Source organism: Macaca nemestrina, chromosome 20 (genome assembly GCF_043159975.1).
Source record: "Macaca nemestrina isolate mMacNem1 chromosome 20, mMacNem.hap1, whole genome shotgun sequence".
NCBI lineage: Eukaryota > Metazoa > Chordata > Mammalia > Primates > Cercopithecidae > Macaca > Macaca nemestrina.
This window is the reverse complement of record NC_092144.1, coordinates 48988564-49010350: the sequence shown is the minus strand read 5'-3', so window position 1 is coordinate 49010350 and position 21787 is coordinate 48988564. Positions and strand designations below refer to the sequence as shown.

The following is a 21787-nucleotide window of genomic DNA, read 5'->3' as shown; positions in this document are numbered from 1 at the left end:
AATTCCAACTCTTATGTTTATAATGCTTGGAAGACAGCTCTTCTATGTGAGCTTTAGTGTTCCTCGGTAAAGTGGGTGCTCATGACAATAAAAATATAAAGTGCTTAACATTTGTCCTTACACATAGCAATTGCCAATAAATAGGAATTGTTATAACGGTGATCAAAAGTGTGTGTGAAGCTCTGGGTTAGGTGTGCTACCTACAGACACACTTGGGAACAGACCTTTACTACGGATAGATCGAGTTGTAGCGTTGAAGCCAGTTTCCCCATGGTAACCAAACTTGGGTGCATGGTCTTTGCAAGCACTTCTCTCAATGCTGTGAGTTGTCTGGAGAGAAATCTTGTGCGTTGCCTACGCTCTCGCCTTGGCCTTTCTGCAGAGGGAACAGACAAAAGACTTTCATTAAAAAAAATTCAGAAGAGGGCCGGGCGCGGTGGCTCAAGCCTGTAATCCCAGCACTTTGGGAGGCTGAGACGGGCGGATCCCGAGGTCAGGAGATCGAGACCATCCTGGCTAACACGGTGAAACCCCGTCTCTACTAAAAAATACAAAAAACTAGCCGGGCGAGGTGGCGGGCGCCTGTAGTCCCAGCTACTCGGGAGGCTGAGGCAGAGAATGGCGTAAACCCAGGAGGCAGAGCTTGCAGTGAGCTGAGATCCGGCCACTGCACTCCAGCCTGGGCGACAGAGCGAGACTCCCTCTCAAAAAAAAAAAAAAAAAAAAAAAAAAATTCAGAGGAAAAGAGGGAGAGTACTACATCAAGGGCAAAAAAATCTAAACAACAGCCTTGAGCCCTAGACCTTCCCTCTGACAGAGCCTACACAAATGAGAAGGAACCAGAAAACCAAATCTGGTAATACGACAAAACAAGGTTCTTTAACATCCCCCAAAATCACATTAGTTCACCAGCAATGGATCCAAACCAAGAAGAAATCCCTGACATTCCTGAAAAAGAATTCAGAAGGTCAGTTATTAAGCTAATCAAGGAAGCACCAGAAAAAAGTGAAGCCCAATTTAAGGAAATTTAAAAAAAAAAAAAAGATACAAGAAATTAGGGGAGAAATCTTCAGTGAAATAGAGAGCATAAATAAAAAATAATCAAAACTTTAGGAGACAATGGACGCCCTTATGTGTACTAGACCTAAGAAATGAGATAGCAACACAATGACCAAGAACCCAAAAGCAAATAAAATAAAAACAAAGATAAATAGCTAGGACTTAATTAAACTAAAGAGCTTTTGCTTAGCAAAATGAACAGCCAGCAGAGTAGACACACAACCCACAGACTAGAAGAAAATCTTCACAATCTATACATTTGACAAAGGACTAATATCCAGAATCTGCAACAAACTCAAACAAATTAGCAAGAAAAAAACAAACAATTCCATCAAAAAGTGGGCTGAGGACATTAATAGATAATTCTTAAAAGATATACAAATGGCCAACAAACATATGGAAAAAATGCTCAACATCACAAATGATTAAGAAAATGCAAATCACAATCACAAGAATGGCCATAATAAAAAAAAAATAGATGTTGGCGTGGATGTGGTGAACAGGGAACACTTCACTGCTGGTGGGAATGTAAACTAGTACAACCACTATGGAAAACAGTGCAAAAATTCCTTCCAGAACTGTAAGTAGAACTACCATTTGATCCAGCAATCCCACTACTGGGTATCTACCCAGAGGAAAAGAAGTCATTATACAAAAAAGATACTTTCACATGTGTGTTTATAGCAGCACAATTAGCAATTGTAAAAATGTGGAACCAACCCAAATGTCCATCAACCAACGAGTGGATAAACTGTGGTGTGTGTATGTGTATATATATAATTTATATATAATGTATATAAATTATATTGTATATAATTATAATTATATAATTATAATAATATAAGTATTATAATATATATAAATTATATGATGGAATGCTACTCAGCCATAAAAATGAATTAATGATATTTGTAACAACCTGGATGGGATTGGAGACCATTATTCTAAGTGAAGCAACTCAGGAATGGAAAACCAATCATCGTATGTTCTCACTCATAAGTGGGATCTAAGCTATGAGGATGCAAAGGCATAAGAATGACACAGTGGACTTTGGAGACTCAGGGGAAAGGGTGAGAAGGGGGTGAGGGATAAAAGACTACAAATGCAGTGCAGCGTATACTGCTCGGGTGATGGGCGCACCAAAATCTCACAAATCACCACTAAAGAACTTACTCATGTAACCAAACACCACTGGTTCCCCAATAACCTATGCAAATACAAAAAAATTTAAAAATGTTTTATTAGAATGCAAATATATATAGTCCAAAGGTAAGCTTCTTTCCTGAGCTTGACCTGGGAATCAAGAGCTTCGGCTAAACATTTGACTCACGAGACCCACTTCTCACCCTCTTGCTGGGAGGGTTCCGCATCTGCATTCCTAGAAAACCAGTGCCAACTTCCACTGAGCAGGACACATTTTTAAGCCACAAATGGGATAAGCTTATTTCTGTGGCCTCATCTTACAGCCCCTGGAGGAGGAACATCAACTTCTCCATGACGTTGGGCACCAATTTGTTTTCCTGGCAACTTGGGGGCATCTTTCTGTTTCTCATGCTGCTAATAAAGACATACCTGAAACTGAGTAATTTATAAAGGAAAGAAGTTTAATGGACTCACAGCTCCACATGGCTGGGGAGGCCTCACAATCATGGTGAAAGGCATGGAGGAGCAAAGCCACATCTTACATGGTGGCAGGCAGGGGAGGGAATGAGAGCTAAGCAAAAGGAGAAACCTCTTATAAAACCATCAGATCTTATGAGACTTATTCATTACCATGAGCACAATATGGGGGAACCGCCCCATGATTCAGTTATCTTCCACCGGGTCCCTCCCACAACGCATGGGAATTATGGGAGCTACAATTCAAGATGAGATTTGGTTGAGTCCTTACTGAGATAGAATAGAATAGTGGCATGATGTTGACACCAGGTTTATATGAGTTTATAAGATTCATAGAGTATTTGAGGCTCTATTATCCTAACCAGTCATAGACTCAGTGGCACTTCTGTCTGTGTTGGTTGGCCTGTGAGACCCTGAAGCTATTGGTTTGACCATTTATTAATGGAGTCAGTAGGAAGCAGATATCAAGCTTAGTGACCTGAGAATGAATGTCGATTCTCATTTACTAGCTCTGTGACTTTGGCAGCATCACTACCTCTGTATCTTTAACAGTAACACGGTCCTAGAAAGTTCACTCCTTTAGGGAAGACGTGAGTAACCAAAGAAGTAAGTCTGTTAATTACAAGCTTGGTGCATGTGTTAGTCCATTTTGCATGTATAAAGGAATACCTAAAACTGGGTAAATTAGAAAAGAGTAATTAATTGGCTCACAGCTCTGCAGGCTATACACCAAGCATAGTGCTGGCATCTGCTCCTGGTGAGGGCCTTAGGAAGCTTCCACTCATGACAGAAAGTGAAGGGGAGCCAAGGTGTCACATGGTGACAGTGGGAGTAAGAGAGAGCAGGGGAAGGTCCTAGACTCTTTTAAACAACCAGCTCTTGTGTGAACTCAGAGACAGAGAACTCACTCATTACCATGAGGATGGCACTAAGCCATTCAGAGGGATCTGCCCCCATGATCCAAACCCCTCCTACTGGGCCCACCTCCAACACTGGGGTGCACATTTCAACATGAGATTTGGAAGGGACAAATACACAAACTGTATTAGTGCAGAATGGGAGTTTTTACTGTGGTTTGGAATGTAAGTAAGACCTCATCATCTAGTAAAACCTGATTCTCATGGTCATCTATTTTATATGAAAGATTCTATTTTCAGGATGCTCTTATTCCTCATACAAATACATGGGGGGAAAAAAAAAGCCAACATGCTGCCCAGTCATCGCACAGTGAAGACAAGTGATCAAGCACACGGGTTTCTCTTAGCGTCTCAGCATTTGTTTAGACACAAAGGGAGAACAAAAATTTACAGGACATTGAAGAAGAATCCTCAAACAGAAGGGGGACAGCAAGAAAGAGAGAGAGGGAGATACAGAGACAAAGAGAGAAAAAAGAAAGGGAAGGTGGAAGAGAAAAAGAAAAGAGGGGGAAGAGGAGGAAAGCAGCAAGCAAACACATTTTTTTCTTAAGAAAAGAAATAAGGCTGGGCTCATTGGCTCATGCCTGTAATCCTAGCACTTTGTGGATCATTTGAGATCAGGAGTTCAAAACCAGCCTGGCCAACAGGGTGAAACCCCCTCTCTACTAAAAATACAAAAAAAAAATTAGCCAGGCATGGTGGCAGGCACCTGTAATCCCAGCTACTTTGGAAGCTGAGGCAGGAGAATCACTTGAACCTGGGAGGTGGAGGTTGCAGTGAGCTGAGATCACACCACTGCACTCCAGCCTGGGAGACAGAGTGAAATACTGCCTCAAAAAAATAAATAAATAAATAAATAAAAATAAAATCTATAAATGTTAAAATTAATATTCTCAGATAAATAAAAGATATTGCACTTATACATCAAGATAGTCTTGAAAAGAAAGGAAACTCTGATAAGACAAATGTTCTTTGAAATCAATAGCTAAAAAGAAACCCTTAGGCAATAGTAGAAGAGTTGGAAGACAAAGCTGTTCCAGGAAGTAGAAAAAATATATAAAAGTGAACAAAAAGAGTGAAAAAATCGGAAAATAATAAGATCTCTGCTCAGGGATGTCCAACACTAGCAATATTTATGTGACTAAAAAAGTTTCAGAGTATCATGAAAATATTTATTTTAAAAATTCAAGATTTGAGAGATGAGGCACAGGGGTTCCAGACTGAAGCTATTCCACGATGAGCACAATAAATGAACAAAAGGGTAATTGTTGCAAAAACTTCAGAATACCAGGAATATATAGAAAGTTCCAGAAGCTTCTAAAGGGAAGTAGAATTTCCATTCAAAGGATGGTAGTTAGAATTCTATTGGTCTTTAGAAAAGCAACACTGCACATTGATAAGTTATAGGAGGTAAAATCAATGAAGGATGTGGCTTTGAGTTTAAAATCATCTACCAAGCTAAGAGGTCAATATGTAAAATTGACTAACTAGTATTTTTGTGAGTTTAGTATTAAACAATAGGAAAATGTATTAGGAGAACCAGGTACAAGTTTTAATAAGTGAACTTGTTGATGCATAATTTTTCTATTAGAATCAAATAATTTTAAGAAGTTAAAATAGAAGTAAAATTACATTTATGTCCCCAGCCAAGAAATACACCTTTTTTTTTTTTTTTTTTTTTTTTTTTTTTTTTTTTGAGACAGAATCTTGCTCTGTTGCCCAGGCTGGAGTGCAATGGTGCAATCTCAGATCACTGCAACCTCTGCCTCCCAGGTTCAAGCAATTCTTGTGTCTCAGCCTCCCAAGTAGCTCGGACCACAGGCACGTTCCACTATGCCTGGCTAATTTTTGTATTTTTAGTAGAGACAGGGTTTTGCCATGTTGTCCAGGGTGGTCTCCAACTCCTGGCCTCAAGTGATCTGCCCGCCTTGGCATCCGAAAGTATTGGAATTACAGGTGTGAGCCACTGCGCCCAGCCAGTAATACACTTCTAAACTATGCTTTACAAGTACAATTATAAAAGGAAAATGTTGATAAATATCACAAAGACAACTTTTAGAATATTGGTACAGTAGTACTCATAAGTGAATTGAAAAACACAAACCAGGCTGGGATATTTGCAACACATATAAGAGATAAATTATTAGTGTCTAGAAGACAACAAAAATATTCTACTAAACCTTGAGAAAAAAACATGCTAAAAACTGGGAAATAGGCCGGGTGCGGTGGCTCACGCCTGTAATCCCAGCACTTTGGGAGGCCGAGACGGGCGGATCACGAGGTCAGGAGATCGAGACCATCCTGGCTAACACGGTGAAACCCCGTCTCTACTAAAAATACAAAAAAACTAGCCGGGCGTAGTGGCGGGCGCCTGTAGTCCCAGCTACTCGGGAGGCTGAGGCAGGAGAATGGCGTAAACCCGGGAGGCGGAGCTTGCAGTGAGCTGAGATCCGGCCACTGCACTCCAGCCTGGGCAACAGAGCGAGACTCCGTCTCAAAAAAAAGAAAACCAAAAAAACAAACAAACAAACAAAAAAACTGGGAAATGATATAAATACAAAAACTAGCATAAGGGAAAAACAGAATGGCCTTTAAAATAGAGTGAACAGATTCAATCACACTGGTTAACAAAGAACAGGTAATTAAAGATCATGTACTATTTTATACCCATCAATGGACTGACATTTAAAAAGTATGAGAGTAGCAGGCATTAAAAAGGATGGGAGTTTAAGATGAGCTCAGGCAACAGAGTGAGATCCTGTCTCTGCAAAAAATCTAAAAATTAGCTGGCCGTGGTGGCACACACTTATAAATCCCAGCTACTCCTGAGGGTGAGGTGGGAGGATCACTAGAGCCTAGGAGCTGCAGGCCAGCCTGGGCAACATACGAAGACCCCACCTCTTTAAAAAAGAGATGTGGAGAAACAAACTCCCAAGTTACTAGAGTCCCATTGCAAATTGTTTTTCAAACAATCCTTGTTGGTATAACCCAGTGGTTTCGAAATTTACCCAGTGGTTTCTAAACCCAGTGGTTTCTACCTAGGGTTGACAAAGCCCAGAAGCCACCACAAGGTCCCACACCTCTCACTTGATTTGTCTGCAACCCAATCATTCAAACCCGAGTCTCTTGCCTTTGCCCAGCTTACCCAGCATGGTGTCCTCTAGAAATGAGCGGGTTCGATCAGCTGTGTGCTGCAGAGCTCCCGAGCTGACTCTATGTGACTGCTGGGCTAAAAGACCCGCTTATTTAAGCAACATTTTAATGTAATCATGTCCCCACCCTGTCCTACCCTAATACCACGCCCTCCAGTAATCCATTCAATATCTGTTTATTGAGAACCTATTCTACGCCTGATGCTGTGTAGGGCACTGGGAATAAAACTGTGATTCAAGACTGATCCCTGACCCCAGAGAGTGGAAGAAAATAAAGGAAAGTGGAGTGAACAGAAAATGGATAAAATGTTCAAAAATGTCACTTGGGATCAATGAGTAAATAAACAAGGCACTGAGAGAAAAATAAGTTGGTAAGATGACTCAAATTCAGAAGGTGAAGGAAGTGCCCTGTGTGTGGGTGGCTTGGAGCACAGCAGGAGGCATCCTGCTAGGAGTTTGGGATGATGGAAGGTTAAGCCCTTCACCTGCCCATCTCAGTCCAACCTCTTCCATCAGTCGCGACAGCAAGGGATGATGGCGAAGAACTTGGCAGAGCCTAAACCATAGAGGATCTTACATCTTCTTTTGAGCATGGATTTGGGGGTAGTTGCGAGCCCATAACTAGTTTTCAGCAAGGAAACTTAAAATACAAATTGCATTTTAAAAGGAATCATGCTTCCCTCTTTCCTCTGAGCATCCCTCTCTGTCCCTCTGTTACTCATTTTCTCCACCTTTCAGGCACCCTATTAACTCATTTATTTATTCCTCCCTGTAACGTTCTTCTCCATGATGGGTCTTATTTGTGGGGTGAGTGGAATTTGGTGGATGAGACAGATCTAGTCTCTGTTCATGAGATGTGGCCTCCGCACATTCAATGTGGACCCAAGCTTTCTGAAGTAGAGATGGGACTCTGGTCTTGGCCTGTCTTATACTAACCCCTAATTCTGTCCTCTCCCTCAACCTCCACACCCCCACCAGGTTGGTTTGGAGAAGACTTGGACAAGCGAAAGAACTCTGGCTCTGGGAACATTGTGGGTAGCCTGAAGGCCAAATGATTGAAGGACCCATCTGTGTCTTTTTATGTTTTGTTTTAGAGTCTCACTGTTGCCCAGACTAGAGTGCAGCAGTGCCATCATAGCTCACTGCAGCCTTCAACTTCTGGGCTCAAGAGATCATCCAGCCTTGGCCTGCCAAAGTGTTGGGATTACAGAAGTGAGCCATTTCACCTGGCCCCATCTGTCTTTTACAGGAATAAAATTCAGGAAAACGTCTAACACGGTCAAGGGTAGAAACTCCCAAATCCTACTGGAAAAGATAAAGTGGGCCTCTAATTTTCCATATAAATTTTAGAATCAGTCCCTGGGGTTGCCCTGTGGCACTAATGAGGAGGAAAGAGGGTGATATATTCAAAGGGTATGACCTCCCCAATAGCAGGGAATTTTGCAGAGCTTAACGTTAAAACACCCCTGACACTTCTTCATTTGTTCACTTAATTACTCGAATGCCCGCTCTGTTAAGATTTGTTCCAGTGAGTAGTAAATTGGGGTTTACAAAAATAGAACTCACCGCTGCCTTCCCAAGTGCTGGCATTCTAGGGAGGGATGCAGGAAATAAAACAGGAAACAAGCCAATACTCAGTTCTGATTATGATACTACTGGTGTTATGAATGCCACCAACAGCACTGATTCAGAGGATGTGCAGTAATTTTAAGGTAAGCTAAGACGTCTCTGAGGAAGTATCATTTTCATCGAAGGAGAGGGAAGAGTGTTCTAAGCAAAGGGAACATCAAATGCAGGTAAGAGGCCACTGTAGCTGAAGTGTATTGTGGAGAGGAATATCGGGAAAAGCTCAAACTGGAAAGGCCAACCAAGGTCAGAGCAAGGCGAAGAAGTTTGAATTTTATTCCAAGTGAAGGACAAGGCCATTCAAGGGCCCTTGGGAGACCCAGAACACTCAGTTCACTTTTCTTTTCTCTCTCTTTTTTTTTTTTTTTTTTTTTTGAGATGGGGTCTCTCTCTACCATCCAGGCTGGAGTGCAGTGGTGCAATCTCAGCCTCCCAGGCTCAAGCGATCCTCTCGTCTCAGCATCCCAAGCAGCTGGGACTACAGGAATGAGCCACTGCACCCAGCCTCAGTTCACTTTTCTTACCACAAGCTACCTGAGAAATGAAAGAAAAAAATAGCCTCACCTTGAGAAAGTTGCATGAGATTCCAGGTGCCCACCTGACAGGCAGGTTCCACTGAGGCATGAGGCTGAAAATAGTTTGCAGTTACAGTTTCTCAAGATCTTCTCTTGCTGTTGTATCTGCTTTGAGCACACCCTCCCCTTACTTTCAGGGGCCTCATTTGCTACTTTCTCATCAAAGGCTTCTCTGATCCCCCCCAGGCCAGGTCAGAACTTCTGTGTGGTGCTGCAGAGCTCCCTGAACGTCACCATACCTTACTATGTTTATTTGCGTGGCTTTTCTGGGAATGTTGGTCTCCATGAGGGAGGATGTGGGTCTTACCCTGTGATCCTCAGAGCCCTGCACAGGACCTGGCCCATGGTAGTTGCTCATTATAAGAGTTTAGGAGACATGAATAAAATATTGGACTCTCCCTGGGGGAAAGTGGCTGTAGTTGACCTTGCTACTGCGAGATTTTGAATGTAAATCAAGTGTTTGCCTATTTTGGCATGCACTGAAGTATTAGGAACATGTTTCTACATTTGTGAATTATATTATCACTTTAGATGGGACACGGTGGTACAGGATGCTGTCCACTAGCCTGCTCCGGGCATGCCTAGCATGTGAACCGCAATTCCGTTTTCTTATTCTAAGTTTCATGTACATACAGAAAAGTTCACGAGTGGTTAGTGTAATGTCAGCGATTTTCCATCCCCATGTAGCCAGCATTCAGATCCAGAAACAGAATATTTCCAGCATCCCACAAGCTTCTTTCCATCTCTGCCTATGCAATGGTACTAACTTGCCTGACTATGTCATCACAGATCAGTAATACCTGCTTTTGAACTTCATATACATGAATCATACAGTAAAGACTCTTTTTTTCTCTTTTATTTTTAATTGACATGGAATAATTGTACATACTATATTTATAGAATACAGAGTGATTTTTTTTTTTTGAGACAGGGTCTCACTCTGTTGCCCATGCTGGAGTGCAGTGGCACCATATCAGCTCACTGCAGCTTTCACCTCCTGGGCTCAAGCAAGCCTCCCGCCTCACCCTGAGTCTATAAGCATGGTGACAAGAGACTAAAGAAGCATAGCAATGAAATGTATGAAATCTGATTGGATGATGGATTTTAAAACAGCTATAAAGGACATGCTTTTGGACAAATGAGGAAATTTAAACAGTACTGTAAATTAGATGCTAACTTTTAAGTGATGGCAGAGTAGAACTTCTGTCAGTCTTGGGGAGCTGAGTGTACAGAAATGGTAGGTTGGTGCCTGCCAAGTGGGAGGGAATGTTAGGCTTTTATTTATTATTATTACTTTGAGGTTTTGTTTTTAAACAATTCTTTGTCTTTTCTGTTTTATTCTTCTCAGACTGCTTTCAGGAGCTACCAGAAAATAACACGCAAAGTTTGAGACTCTGGAAGATTTTACTTTACCAAAGTCACACTGATGTATTAAATTTATCATTTTAGCATTCCCTATAGATTTTGTCATTCCTTACAAATGATACCCTTTGTCTTGGAGAAGAATACTAAGTTAGAGCTGGTAGGTTTATAGTAGGAGAGTAGCACAAAAATATAATATTTAACAAATAGAAAAAATAATATATGAAATAAGAGGGTGCTTTCTCTTTTTGTGATCACTTATATTAAAATGTTTCCTTTCATAGACAGCTCCCTCAAAGGGAAATCCTTTTTATTTTGTTTTATTTTATTTTTGGATGACAATTATTCAAAGTCTATGTATGTGTGTATTTATTTAATTAATTAAAAAATTTTTTTTGAGGTGGAGTTTCGCTCTTTCACCCAGACTGGAGTGAAGTGGCCTGATCTTGGCTCAGTGCAACCTCCACCTCCCAGGTTCAAGAGATTCTCCTGCCTCAGTCCCCCAAGTAGCTGGGATTACAGGTGTCTGCCACGATGCCCGGCTAGTTTTTTGTATTTTTAGTAGAGACGGGGTTTCACCATGTTGGCCAGGCTGGTAGCCAACTCCTGACCTCAGGTGATCCACCCACCTCAACCTCCCAAAGTGCTGGGATTACAAGTGTGAGCCACTGTGCCTGGTCTATTTATTTATTTCTAAAAATTTATTTCAAAAGTTTTTTGGGGAACGGGTGGTTTTTGTTTACATGAATAAGTTCTTTAGTGGTGATTTCTGAGATTTTGGTGCACCCGTCACTGGAGCAGTGTACGCCGTACCCAATGTATAGTCTTTTATCCCTCACCCTCCTCCTGGCTTTTCCCCCAAGTCGCCAAAGCCCATTGTATCATCCTTATCCTTTTGCATCCTCATAGCTTAGCTTCCGTGTTAAACTTTTAGTTGGAGCTCTGAAAGGACTGTGCCCTATAGGAATAGGTGTACCAGTCAGCACTTGAATCAACCAAACTCTGAATCTAATCAACTTAATCCCTGTTTAGATTAAAACAATAGACCCCACGTCTCACTGTCTGAAACGTTAATCCACTCTAGAAGCAGATATCTTTTGAGCATTAAATATGCATGTATTTTGCATATATTATGCATCATTAAATATGCAGACACAATAACTGTCTTCAATAAAAATTTAGCAGGCATTCCAGATTTCTTTTCACAAATCTACTTGTACTGATTAGATTTGTAAAATCTAATTGCATTCAACGGCCTCAAAACTCTGAAACCATCATTCTATGATTATTTTATCTAGTTGAGGAGATAACACACCCTCTTCTATAATAAGAGTTAATATTTACTGGGTGTTTACTTTGTGTAAGGCACAGTTCTAAGGCTAAAGTTCTTTTCATATATTATTTCTTTTGATCTTCACAGAAACCCTGTCATGCAAGTCCTAATATTATCTCTAGTTTACAGATGAAAATTTTAAAGCACAGATAATTTAAGCATCTTCTTGTTACTATTCATGGGCTAACAAGTGGCAAAATCAGGCTTTGAATCCAGCCAGCCTGACGCCAAAGTTTGTTTGTTTGTTTGTTTGTTTTTTGAGACGGAGTCTTGCTCTGTTGCCCAGGCTGGAGTGCAGTGGCATGATCTCAGCTCACTGCAATCTCCATCTCCTGGGTTCAAGTGATTCCTCTGCCTCAGCCTAACCAGTAGCTGGGACTACAGGCGCCCTTCACCACGCCAAGTTAATTTTTGTATTTTTAGTAGAGACAGGGTTTCACCATATTGGCCAGGATGGTCTCAAACCCCTGACCTCATGATCTGCCCGCCTTGGCCTCCCAAATTGCTGGGATTACAGGTGTGAGCCCTCGCACCCGGCTAAAGTTTGCGGTCTTTAACTGTAGTGGTGTAATTGTTATCAGCCTCTCTTCTGAGCTTAAGACTTGTATATCTCATGTGCCTTAAATTACTACAGGTTTATAAAGTCATGGCATCCTGTTAAGCCACGTTGTTGTTCTGTCTTGTTCTTATTGATGTGTGTCATGGTCTTTCCATTTAGAATTGCCAGTTACCTCTACACTCATAATTCACACTCCTATTAATGCCATTTATAGAAAGTGGCAATATGTTTGTCATGGGTGGGGTAGAGAAGAATTGATGAGTAGGAAGCTCCTTAGAAAAATGTTGCCTGGTGTCCAGATGTGTGCTACGTGCATCAACATGTATTTAAAAAATAAACTAGTTTTCCCTTCTTGTTATGCTTTGAAGATGTTCTCCAAAGTTCATATGTTGAAAAGTTAATCCCTAATGCAACAGTGTTGGGAGACGGGGTCTAATCAAAGGTGATTAGGTCATAAGAGCTCTGCAGGCTTGACTGGATTAATGTCATTATCTCAGGATCTCGGAAGTGAGTTTGTTATAACAGCGAGTGTCTCTCTGTCTCTCTCTCTGTCTCTTTCTCTCTCTCCTTCCTTCTGTTCCTTCTGCCTTCTACCATGGGCAGAAGATGCAGCAAGAAGGCCCTCCCCATATGTAAGCCCCTTGACCTTGTACTTCCCAGCCTCCATAACTGTAAGGAGTAAGTTTCTTTTCATTATAAATTGTCCAGTCTGCGGTATTCATTATACTTCAGGATAAGATACTTTAGGATAAGATATGATAAGACGTTGTATGAGGATGGAAATAAGTATGAGAAGTATCAATTTAAGGCAAATCACGTTGAAAGACAAAATTACAGCACATTTAGCTAAAGATCTAATTGACTTTTATTCATAATTCATGAATGGCAAATCCTTCATTCTATGAAATACAATGAGAGCTCCCACTGGCCAGTGGCAGAACAGTGAATTTTGTAAGGTGGGAAAAAGGAAACAGAAAAATAGGAAAAAAAGCTGATTGGTTCATGTCAGATTACTTCCGGTTACTTTTAAAATAAGGGTTAAAGCATAGGCGACTTCCTTCTTACACTGACTCAGGTAAGGTGGGATCTCCTATTGTCAGGAAAAACTGATCTGGGGATTTTTCTGCCATCTTAAAGTTTCAGTTGGATAATGTGACATTTAGCACGAGTGACTCTATTTTGGTTTGGTCTGGTCTGTTGGGTCTAGTATAGGAGCTCAGTCCAAAACACTGGCCTTCTACAACTTTTGCTTGACAATGTTATCAAATGATCTGTATGAGTTTCTTCCCTGTGAACCTTCCTATACGGAATATTGAAGAAAGATACAATATCTGATTTAACATTGAAATTCAAAAGCAATGCCCTAGGTGAGAGACTGAAGGGATTTGCAACAGAGGTGGCCTGGAATAACAAGGTTTCCTTCTGGACTGAGACCAACAAGATAAATGTTCTCCCTTGAAGAGATGGTGTCACAGTTTAGAATCCTGAAGCACAGCCTGAGACAGGGATTCTTGTTCAAGTCATTTATTGAAAGAGAGCTTCTAGAAATAGAGAAGTGAGAAAACTGAAATACAGCAAAGGGAGTTGAGCTGGAATGTGGTCTCAGCTGGATGTAGCTTAGTCTAATTCCAGGAAGAAGTACTGGAGGGTAAACTGCACCTCAGAGTGGCTCTTTGAGGTTAGGGGGTGGTCTTTTGTACCCCCATGTCACCAAGTCATTGACTGCATTCTGCCTTCTGGGTTTGTAACCGAGCCTGCATTATGACCATTGTGAGAGATTTGTTTTCCTTATTTTCCTGTCTTCCTCCATGCATGCTGGCTTTCACATAGTCATTTTGGCAGAGGGAGTCACCAGTAATTGGCTAACTTCATATCCTAACTCCTGGGGCTACCCTCAGGGTTAATGAACTTGTTCTTTCAAAGAACAGTGGTCCATGGGGCTGGGTATGGTGGTTCATGCCTGTAATCCCAGCACTCTGGGAGGCCAAAGCAGGAGGATCACTTGAGCCCAGGAGTTTGAGACCAGCCTGGTCAACATGGTGAGATCCTGTCTCTACAAAATGTTTTTAAAATTAGCTGGGTGCCAGGCACGGTGGCTCACGTCTGTAATCCCAGCACTTTGGGATGCTGAGGTGGATGGACCATAAGGTCAGGAAATCGAGACCAGCCTGGCCAACATGGTGAAACCCCGTCTCTACTAAAAATACAAAAAAATTAGCTGGGCATGGTGGCACGTGCCTGCAATCCCAGCTACTCAGGAGACTGAGGCGGGAGAATTGGTTGAACTGGGACCTGGAAGACAGAGGTTGCAGTGACCCGAGATCATGCTGCTGCACTCTAGCCTGGGCTACAGAGTGAGACTCTGTCTCAAAAAAAAAAAAAAAATTCACTGGGCATGGTGGTGCACGCCTCTAGTCCTAGCTATTTGGGAGGCAGAGGTGAGACGATCACTTGAACCCAAGAGTTCAAGAATACAGTGAGCTATGATCATGCCACTGCACTCCAGCCTGGACAACAAAACAAGATCCTGTCTCAAAAACAAACAAAAAAGAACCTGATTCTTAGGTCGCACAGACCTCCTTGATGGCATCTAGAAGTTTGACCAGGCCCAAAGTTGCAATCAGTTTTGATTATTAGGGGATCTCGCCTCCCACACTTCCTCATAAAAGCCCCGTTATGTTCACAGGCAGGTCAGATCTGAGAGACTTTGTCTCCTGCCCTCTCACTTTGGCCAAATGGGACAATCCTTTCTCTTCTCCTGAGCACTGAAGTGTCAGTGTTTGGCTGACTGCACGTTGGGAATGTGAACCTAAGTTTTGGGGTTCCACAACAAGTTGGGGGAAGGGAGAGGGAGCTTCACCTCTGAAGTGAAGTGACTTCTGTTTGACCAAGGACAATTCTCCAGAGTAGGGGGAGCCAGCATCTCCCAACAGCATCTGAGGGATTAGTGCCCTGATGGGTAAGAAGATCTGGGAGGAAAGTTAATAGCATGCACTACAGCTGCAGGACACAGAGCTCAGGAAGGCGTGAGAAACAGTAAGGAGGACTTTCTTCCTTCTCCCCTTGAACAGAGTCCCAGGGACATGAAATATAAGGGATTTCTGGGCAAAATAGAGGGTAATTTGAGAGAAAGTCTCATGGGCAGGCCCCCAAATTCAGATTGAAAATAGAATTTCTGTAGAATTCTCTGGAATGTTTGGGCTTGGGGAAGTCAAAAGGAATGCAGTACATTGTATTTAGAAAATATCAGGACGTAAGGATTCGCTCAAATTTCCTATGGATCTGAGAATACGTTTGACGGGTTATTATATCCATCACTGGCCCACAAAGAATAGCTTTGAGCTTTCATGCACACTCAAAACGAGACCCTTTAGGAACGAGGTTATATGCGTCAGAGGCATTTTCAGGCTCTAGCCGTCAAGGGCGAGAGGATGAATACAATTCTATTGGGTCTTCCTTTCCTGGGAACTGAATGAGAAACTGTGCCATCTTCCAGAGTAAAGGCATCAGCTAAGACAATCCACCAAGAGGCCATCAGCAGCTGAGGTTAGAGCAGACCTACCCTTTCTCTGGGTTTCCTGTAGTTACGTCCGTTGCATAGGTTGTAAAATTCAGCATCGTGGAGAGAAGAGGGTGGATAAAGCTCAGATACGAAATTCTAATCTGGACAAGAAAACAATTAATGACATTCAATTTATTTTATTAACAAAAGACATGTACCTGGTCTTTTTTAAAGAATAAAAAATCAACTTACTTAATTTCATAACATAACTAAGAGGTAGTTGGTATTATCCCCATTTTACAGACAAGGAATTAGCACGGATATGTCAGGAAATAACTTGCTAAGGGCACATTGCAGAAGATGACCTGGAACTGCACCCAGGCAGTGTGTCTCCAGAGCCTGGGCTGTTAACCAGAAAACTATATTGCCTGTTGTGACAAAATAAAAAATAAAGATTTGGTCTTTGTCTAGGTTCTTGGCACACAACTCCAAAATGCTTGGATTCTCCAGAGTAAGGAGTGTCTTTTGCATGCGAATGAGATAAATAGTGGCTGGGGGCCCCTAGGTAGCTTCAGGATGAGGGTTGGTCACTGGAAAGACCAAGACATGATTAGAGGGTTGGAATTTTTAGCTCCACCCCGACCTCCAGGGAGGCAAGTGGGACTGTAGATTGAGCTAATCACTCAGATCAATGATTTAATCAATTATGCCTAAGGAATAAAACCTGTCAGTGAGTTTCCAGGTGAGCTAACACTTTAAAGTGCTGGGAGCATGGCACGCTCAGGGCCTGAGAGTTCTGCACCATCCACTCCCGCCTCCCCATTTCTTGCTCTATACATCTCTTTCATTTGGCTGTCCTAAGTCGTATCCTTTATAATAAACCAACAAATCTAAGTAGTGTTTTCTGAGTTGCGCAACCATTTTAGCAAATTATTCAACCTTTGGAGAGGGTCGTGGGAACTCCCCAACTTATAGCCAGTTGGTCAGAAGTGCAGGTGGCAGTTGAGACCTTGTGACTGGCACCTGAAGTGGCGGCAATCATATGGGTCTGAGCCCTTTAACTTGTGAGGCCTGATGCTGCTACTGTTGTCTGCTGGTCAGTTCAGGTTCTTGACTTCACCGCACAAAAGAATTTGAGAGCCGGGTGCAGAGTAAAAGTAGGCAAAGGAGTTTACTGCAGAGCGAAAGTGCACTCTGAAAGCTGGGTCAGAGTTGGCAGCTTGAGAATGAGACAGCCCAGACTGGCGACTGGCGCTGGGAAACTCCCTTTGTGGGAGTCTGCCATGATTATTCACGAGGACGTGGAAAGGGGTATTGTTGTTAAGCATGCTGTGGGTGGTCTCCTAGATGCGCATGTGCTATTGCTGTACATATGAGTACATACATCACATGTCTTACGGGTATTTTATTTTATTGATTTTTAGAATGTTTTCTAAATTTCAATAGTTTTGGGGGTACACATGGTTTTTGGTTACATAGATGAAATCTTTAGTGGTGAATTCTGAGATTTTAGTGCGCCCATCACTCAAGCAGTGTACATTGTACTCAATATATAGTCTTTGCAGTCTTTTTTTTTTTTTTTTTTTTTTTTGAGACGGAGTCTTGCTCCTTTGCCCAGGCTGGAGTGCAGTGGCGCGATCTCAGCTTACTGTGACCTCTGCCTCACAGTAAGTGATTCTCCCGCCTCAGTCTCCCGAGTAGCTAGGACTACAGGCGCCCACCACCACGCCCGGCTAATTTTTGTTTTTGTTTTTTTTTTTAAGTATAGATTGGGTTTCACATGTTAGCTAAGCTGGTCTCGAACTGCTGACCTCAGGTGACCTGACTGCCTCGGCCTCCCAGTGCTGGGATTGCAGGCGTGAACCACCCCCACAACAGCCCTATACGTAGTCTTTTATGCCTCACCCCTCTCCCACCTTCCCCATCCCCTGAGATCCCAAAGTCCATTGTATCACTATGTATGCCTTAGCTATGTACCCCATAGCTTAGCTCCTGCTTATAAGCGAGAACTTGCAATATTTGGTTTTCCGTTCCTGAGTTATTTCACTTAGAATAATGGCCTCCAGCTCTATCCAAGTTGCTGCAAAAAACATGATTTCGTTCCTTTTTATGGATGAGTAGCATTCGATGGTGCATATCTACCACATTATCTTTATTCACTCGTTGGTCAACGGACGCATAGGTTGGTTCCGTATCTTTGCAATTTCAAATTGTACTGTTGTAAACATGCATTCCACATCTCTCTCTTTTTTTTTTTTTTTTGAGACGGAGTCCCGCTCTGTTGCCCAGGCTGGAGTGCAGTGGCCGGATCTCAGCTCACTGCAAGCTCCACCTCCCGGGTTTACGCCATTCTCCTGGCTCAGCCTCCCGAGTAGCTGGGACTACAGGCGCCTGCCACCTCGCCCGGTTAGTTTTTTGTATTTTTTAGTAGAGACGGGGTTTCATCGTGTTAGCCAGGATGGTCTCGATCTCCTGATCCACCCGTCTCCGCCTCCCAAAGTGCTGGGATTACAGGCTTTAGCCACCGCGCCCGGCCCTTTTTTTTTTGTTGTTGTTGTTGTTGTTGTTGTTGTTGAGGGAAGTCTTACTCTGTCGCGAAGGCTGGAGTGCAGAGTGGCGTGATCTCTGCTCACCGCAAATTTCCGCCTCTAGGTTCAAGCGATTCTCCTACCTCAGCCTCCTGAATAGCTGGGATTACAGGTGCACGCCGACACACTCAACTGATTTTTTTGCATTTTTGGTAGAGAAAAGGTTTCGCCCTGCTGGCCAGGCTGGTCAAAATGTCGCTGATGCATCCTCTTCCACCGCTAGAGGGCAGCATCCTGAGAATCCGTTTCCAAAGGACTGGAATTGCGCTTTTAGAGGTCACAGACCCTATTGGTAAACAAATAAATGCTATGGACTCCTAATTTTTAGGGCATTTTCTTATGTTTACGGGTTCTTCTATATTCAGAATTTTAAAATATCATTCTCACCAGGAATTGGAACTTACTGAGAAAGAAGGGAGTGAAAGAATTTCTGAGCCAGTGGGAAGCCTGGCCATGTAGTGCAGTGTAATGAAAACTAGGATTCCAGGGGCAAATAAGGGTAAGTGCTGCTCCTGAAGCGGGGAGTAATTAAAAGAGGACAATCGCTACCTTAGGTGGAAGGTTGGTGAGTTTAGCCCATGCGATAATATGTGTGCTTTTCTTTTGCGGTTAGGGGTTGAGCAGCAAAATGCTTCAAACTTCAATTTAAGAAGAAAAAGGTGAGAACACTTGGGACATTATTTTCCTTGGTAACTAATTCTGTTTTCCTAACCCCAATTTGATTTTTTTGGTTATGTAGTGTTTGGCTTCCCCTAGGGGCTTCTCAAGACATATCGGGCCAGTTTTCACTAGATTCCCACTGTGACATTATGTTGTCCATGTAATAGTTCAACAATCAGACTCAGATTTGCCTAATATGAAACTTCATTGCTGTATCTCACATTAAATTCTGATTCTTCCCAAATATAACCTGCCTTCTTCTCAAGATAACATATACTTGGCCCTTTCTGGAAAAGAAAATGTTCTTTCCAGACAATTCTTGATTTTAAAAAATCCATAAAAGACTGGGTGTGGTGGTTCAGGCCTGTAATCCCAGCACTTTGGGAGGCTGAGACCCCAAAAGAGAAACACACATATTATCTCATGGGCTAAACTCACCAACCTTTCACCTAAGGTAGTGATTGACCTCTTGTAATTGACCCCCGCTTTAGTAACAGCATTTACTCTCATTTCCCCCCTGGGGTCCCAGTTTTTATTACACTGCAGTGCATGGCCAGGCTTCCTACTGACTCAGAAATTCTTTCACTCCCTTCTTTTTCAGTAAGTTCCAATTCCTGCTGAGAATGATATTTCAAAATTCTGAATATAGAAGAACCTGTAAACATGAGAAAATACTCTAAAAATTAGGAGTCCATGGCATTTATTTGTTTACCAGTAGGGCCTGTGACCTCTAAAAACTCAATTCCAGCCCTTTGGAAACGGATTCTGAGGATGCTGCCCTCTAGCGGTGGGAGAGGATGCATCAGAGACATTTTCAGGCTCCATCCATTTCCAGCTTTGGGAAAGAAACTGTGTTCCATATTTAATAGGACAGACTTTCTGTCCAGTGATGCCGCTGTAAGGCATAAAGTTGTCTTATAATTATTTCTTACTTAGACTATGTCTCTGTCAATTCAAGTTGTTACAACGTCATACCACAGACTCAATGTCTTATAAACAACGGAAATTTATTTCTCACAGTTCTGGAGGCTGGAGGTCTGAGATCTAGATGCCAGCATGGCTGGGTTCTGCTGAAAGGTCTCTTCCAAGTTGCGGGCTGCTGATTCCTTGTAGTATCCTTACATGGTAGAGAGAGGGCGAGAGAGCTCCCTGGGGTACATTTTAGAAGGGCACTAATCCCTTTCATGAGGGCCCCATTCTCATGAGATAATCACCACCCTAAGACCCTACCACTTAATGCCATGACGTTGTGTGGGGGTGGGGTTGTGATTTCAACATAAATTTGGGGGGACACAAGCATTCTGTTTATTGCACACCATTGCCATACCTTAGATATTCATCTTTTGAGCTGAGGCATTAAACGAGGGAGTGAATGAAGCTGAGCTTTTATTACAATAATTAAATGGGCACCTGGGAAGTCCAATCAAGCTGTAAGTGCCCACTTCTTTTACCTGAAAAGCCAGTCCTGATTTCCTAATTTAACCCTGCTCAGATGACCAAGAGATACATGGGTCTTTATTGACCCCAAAGCATCTAGCACAGTCGATGTGTCTGTAGAAATTAGGAGAAAATTTTTCCAAATACTTCCTGAATGTCTTCTGACGTCCACATCCTAGTCCTAGTCCCATAAATACTATTTGCTTGAGAAAATCCATGTGATAATCTTGAGGCAAGACAGGTAGTCAAGGAAGTGACCATGTTCTTGGGATGCAGCAACCTTGGTGGCCATACAATCAACACAGTAAGCCTCAGTATTCACGTTGTAATAGAGCTCATTCAAGCAAAGCTCTCTTCAGTAGAGGATTTCCTTCCTAGAGAGAATGTGCATTTTTATTTTGCCTGTCCTCAAGCAGACCTGTTGATCATTACAATAGTAAAAAACACATCTCTGGGTGGAGATTTAAGATGCTAATGAGACACGTGATATATGAACAAGCATGTACAGCTACTGTGCATGTGCACCCAGAGGACCACCCAGAACACGCTTATTAGTAACATCTTTTCCCACCTCCTTATGCATAATCATGTAAGCCTCCCAGAAACGAGGTTTCTCCAGCAGTACCCAACGCTGTCTCATCCTCATGAATAGCCCCCTCTGATCTCTCTCTCTTAGGGTGTACTGTCTATTCTGCACTTAACTTTCAAAGTATTCTTTTCTTTTGCAATAAATTACTCTATGCTGCATCTCTTTTGCTGTGTGTCTCTTGTTTAAATTCTTTTTTCTTTTTTTTTTTTTTAAATTAAACTGAGTTTATTCTTTTTTTTTTTTTTTAATTTATTTATTATTATTATACTTTAAGTTGTAGGGTACATGTGCATAACGTGCAGGTTTGTTACATATGTATACTTGTGCCATGTTGGTGTGCTGCACCCATCAACTCATCATTTACATCAGGTATAACTCCCAATGCAATCCCTCCCCCCTCCCCCCTCCCCATGATAGGCCCCTGTGTGTGATGTTCCCCTTCCTGAGTCCAAGTGATCTCATTGTTCAGTTCCCACCTATGAGTGAGAACATGCGGTGTTTGGTTTTCTGTTCCTGTGACAGTTTGCTAAGAATGATGGTTTCCAGCTGCATCCATGTCCCTACAAAGGACGCAAACTCATCCTTTTTTATGGCTGCATAGTATTCCATGGTGTATATGTGCCACATTTTCTTAATCCAATCTGTCACTGATGGACATTTGGGTTGATTCCAAGTCTTTGCTATTGTGAATAGTGCTGCAATAAACATACGTGTGCATGTATCTTTATAGCAGCATAATTTATAATCCTTTGGGTATATACCCAGTAATGGGATGGCTGGGTCATATGGTACATCTAGTTCTAGATCC

General features: G+C 42.2%; 1 protein-coding gene across 1 annotated transcript in view; it reads right to left on the bottom strand.

Moving 5' to 3' along the window:
• LOC105495360 (leucine twenty homeobox) overlaps positions 1-21787 on the bottom strand; it is a 112375-nt gene that overhangs the window by 4257 nt on the left and 86331 nt on the right. The window contains exons 3-4 of the mRNA XM_071086785.1: positions 15766-15866; positions 225-376 (exon numbers count right to left, since the gene is read on the bottom strand). Coding sequence (XP_070942886.1) covers positions 225-293 — 69 coding nt within the window. The 5' untranslated portion in view covers positions 294-376; positions 15766-15866. The remainder of the gene's footprint in view (positions 1-224; positions 377-15765; positions 15867-21787) is intronic.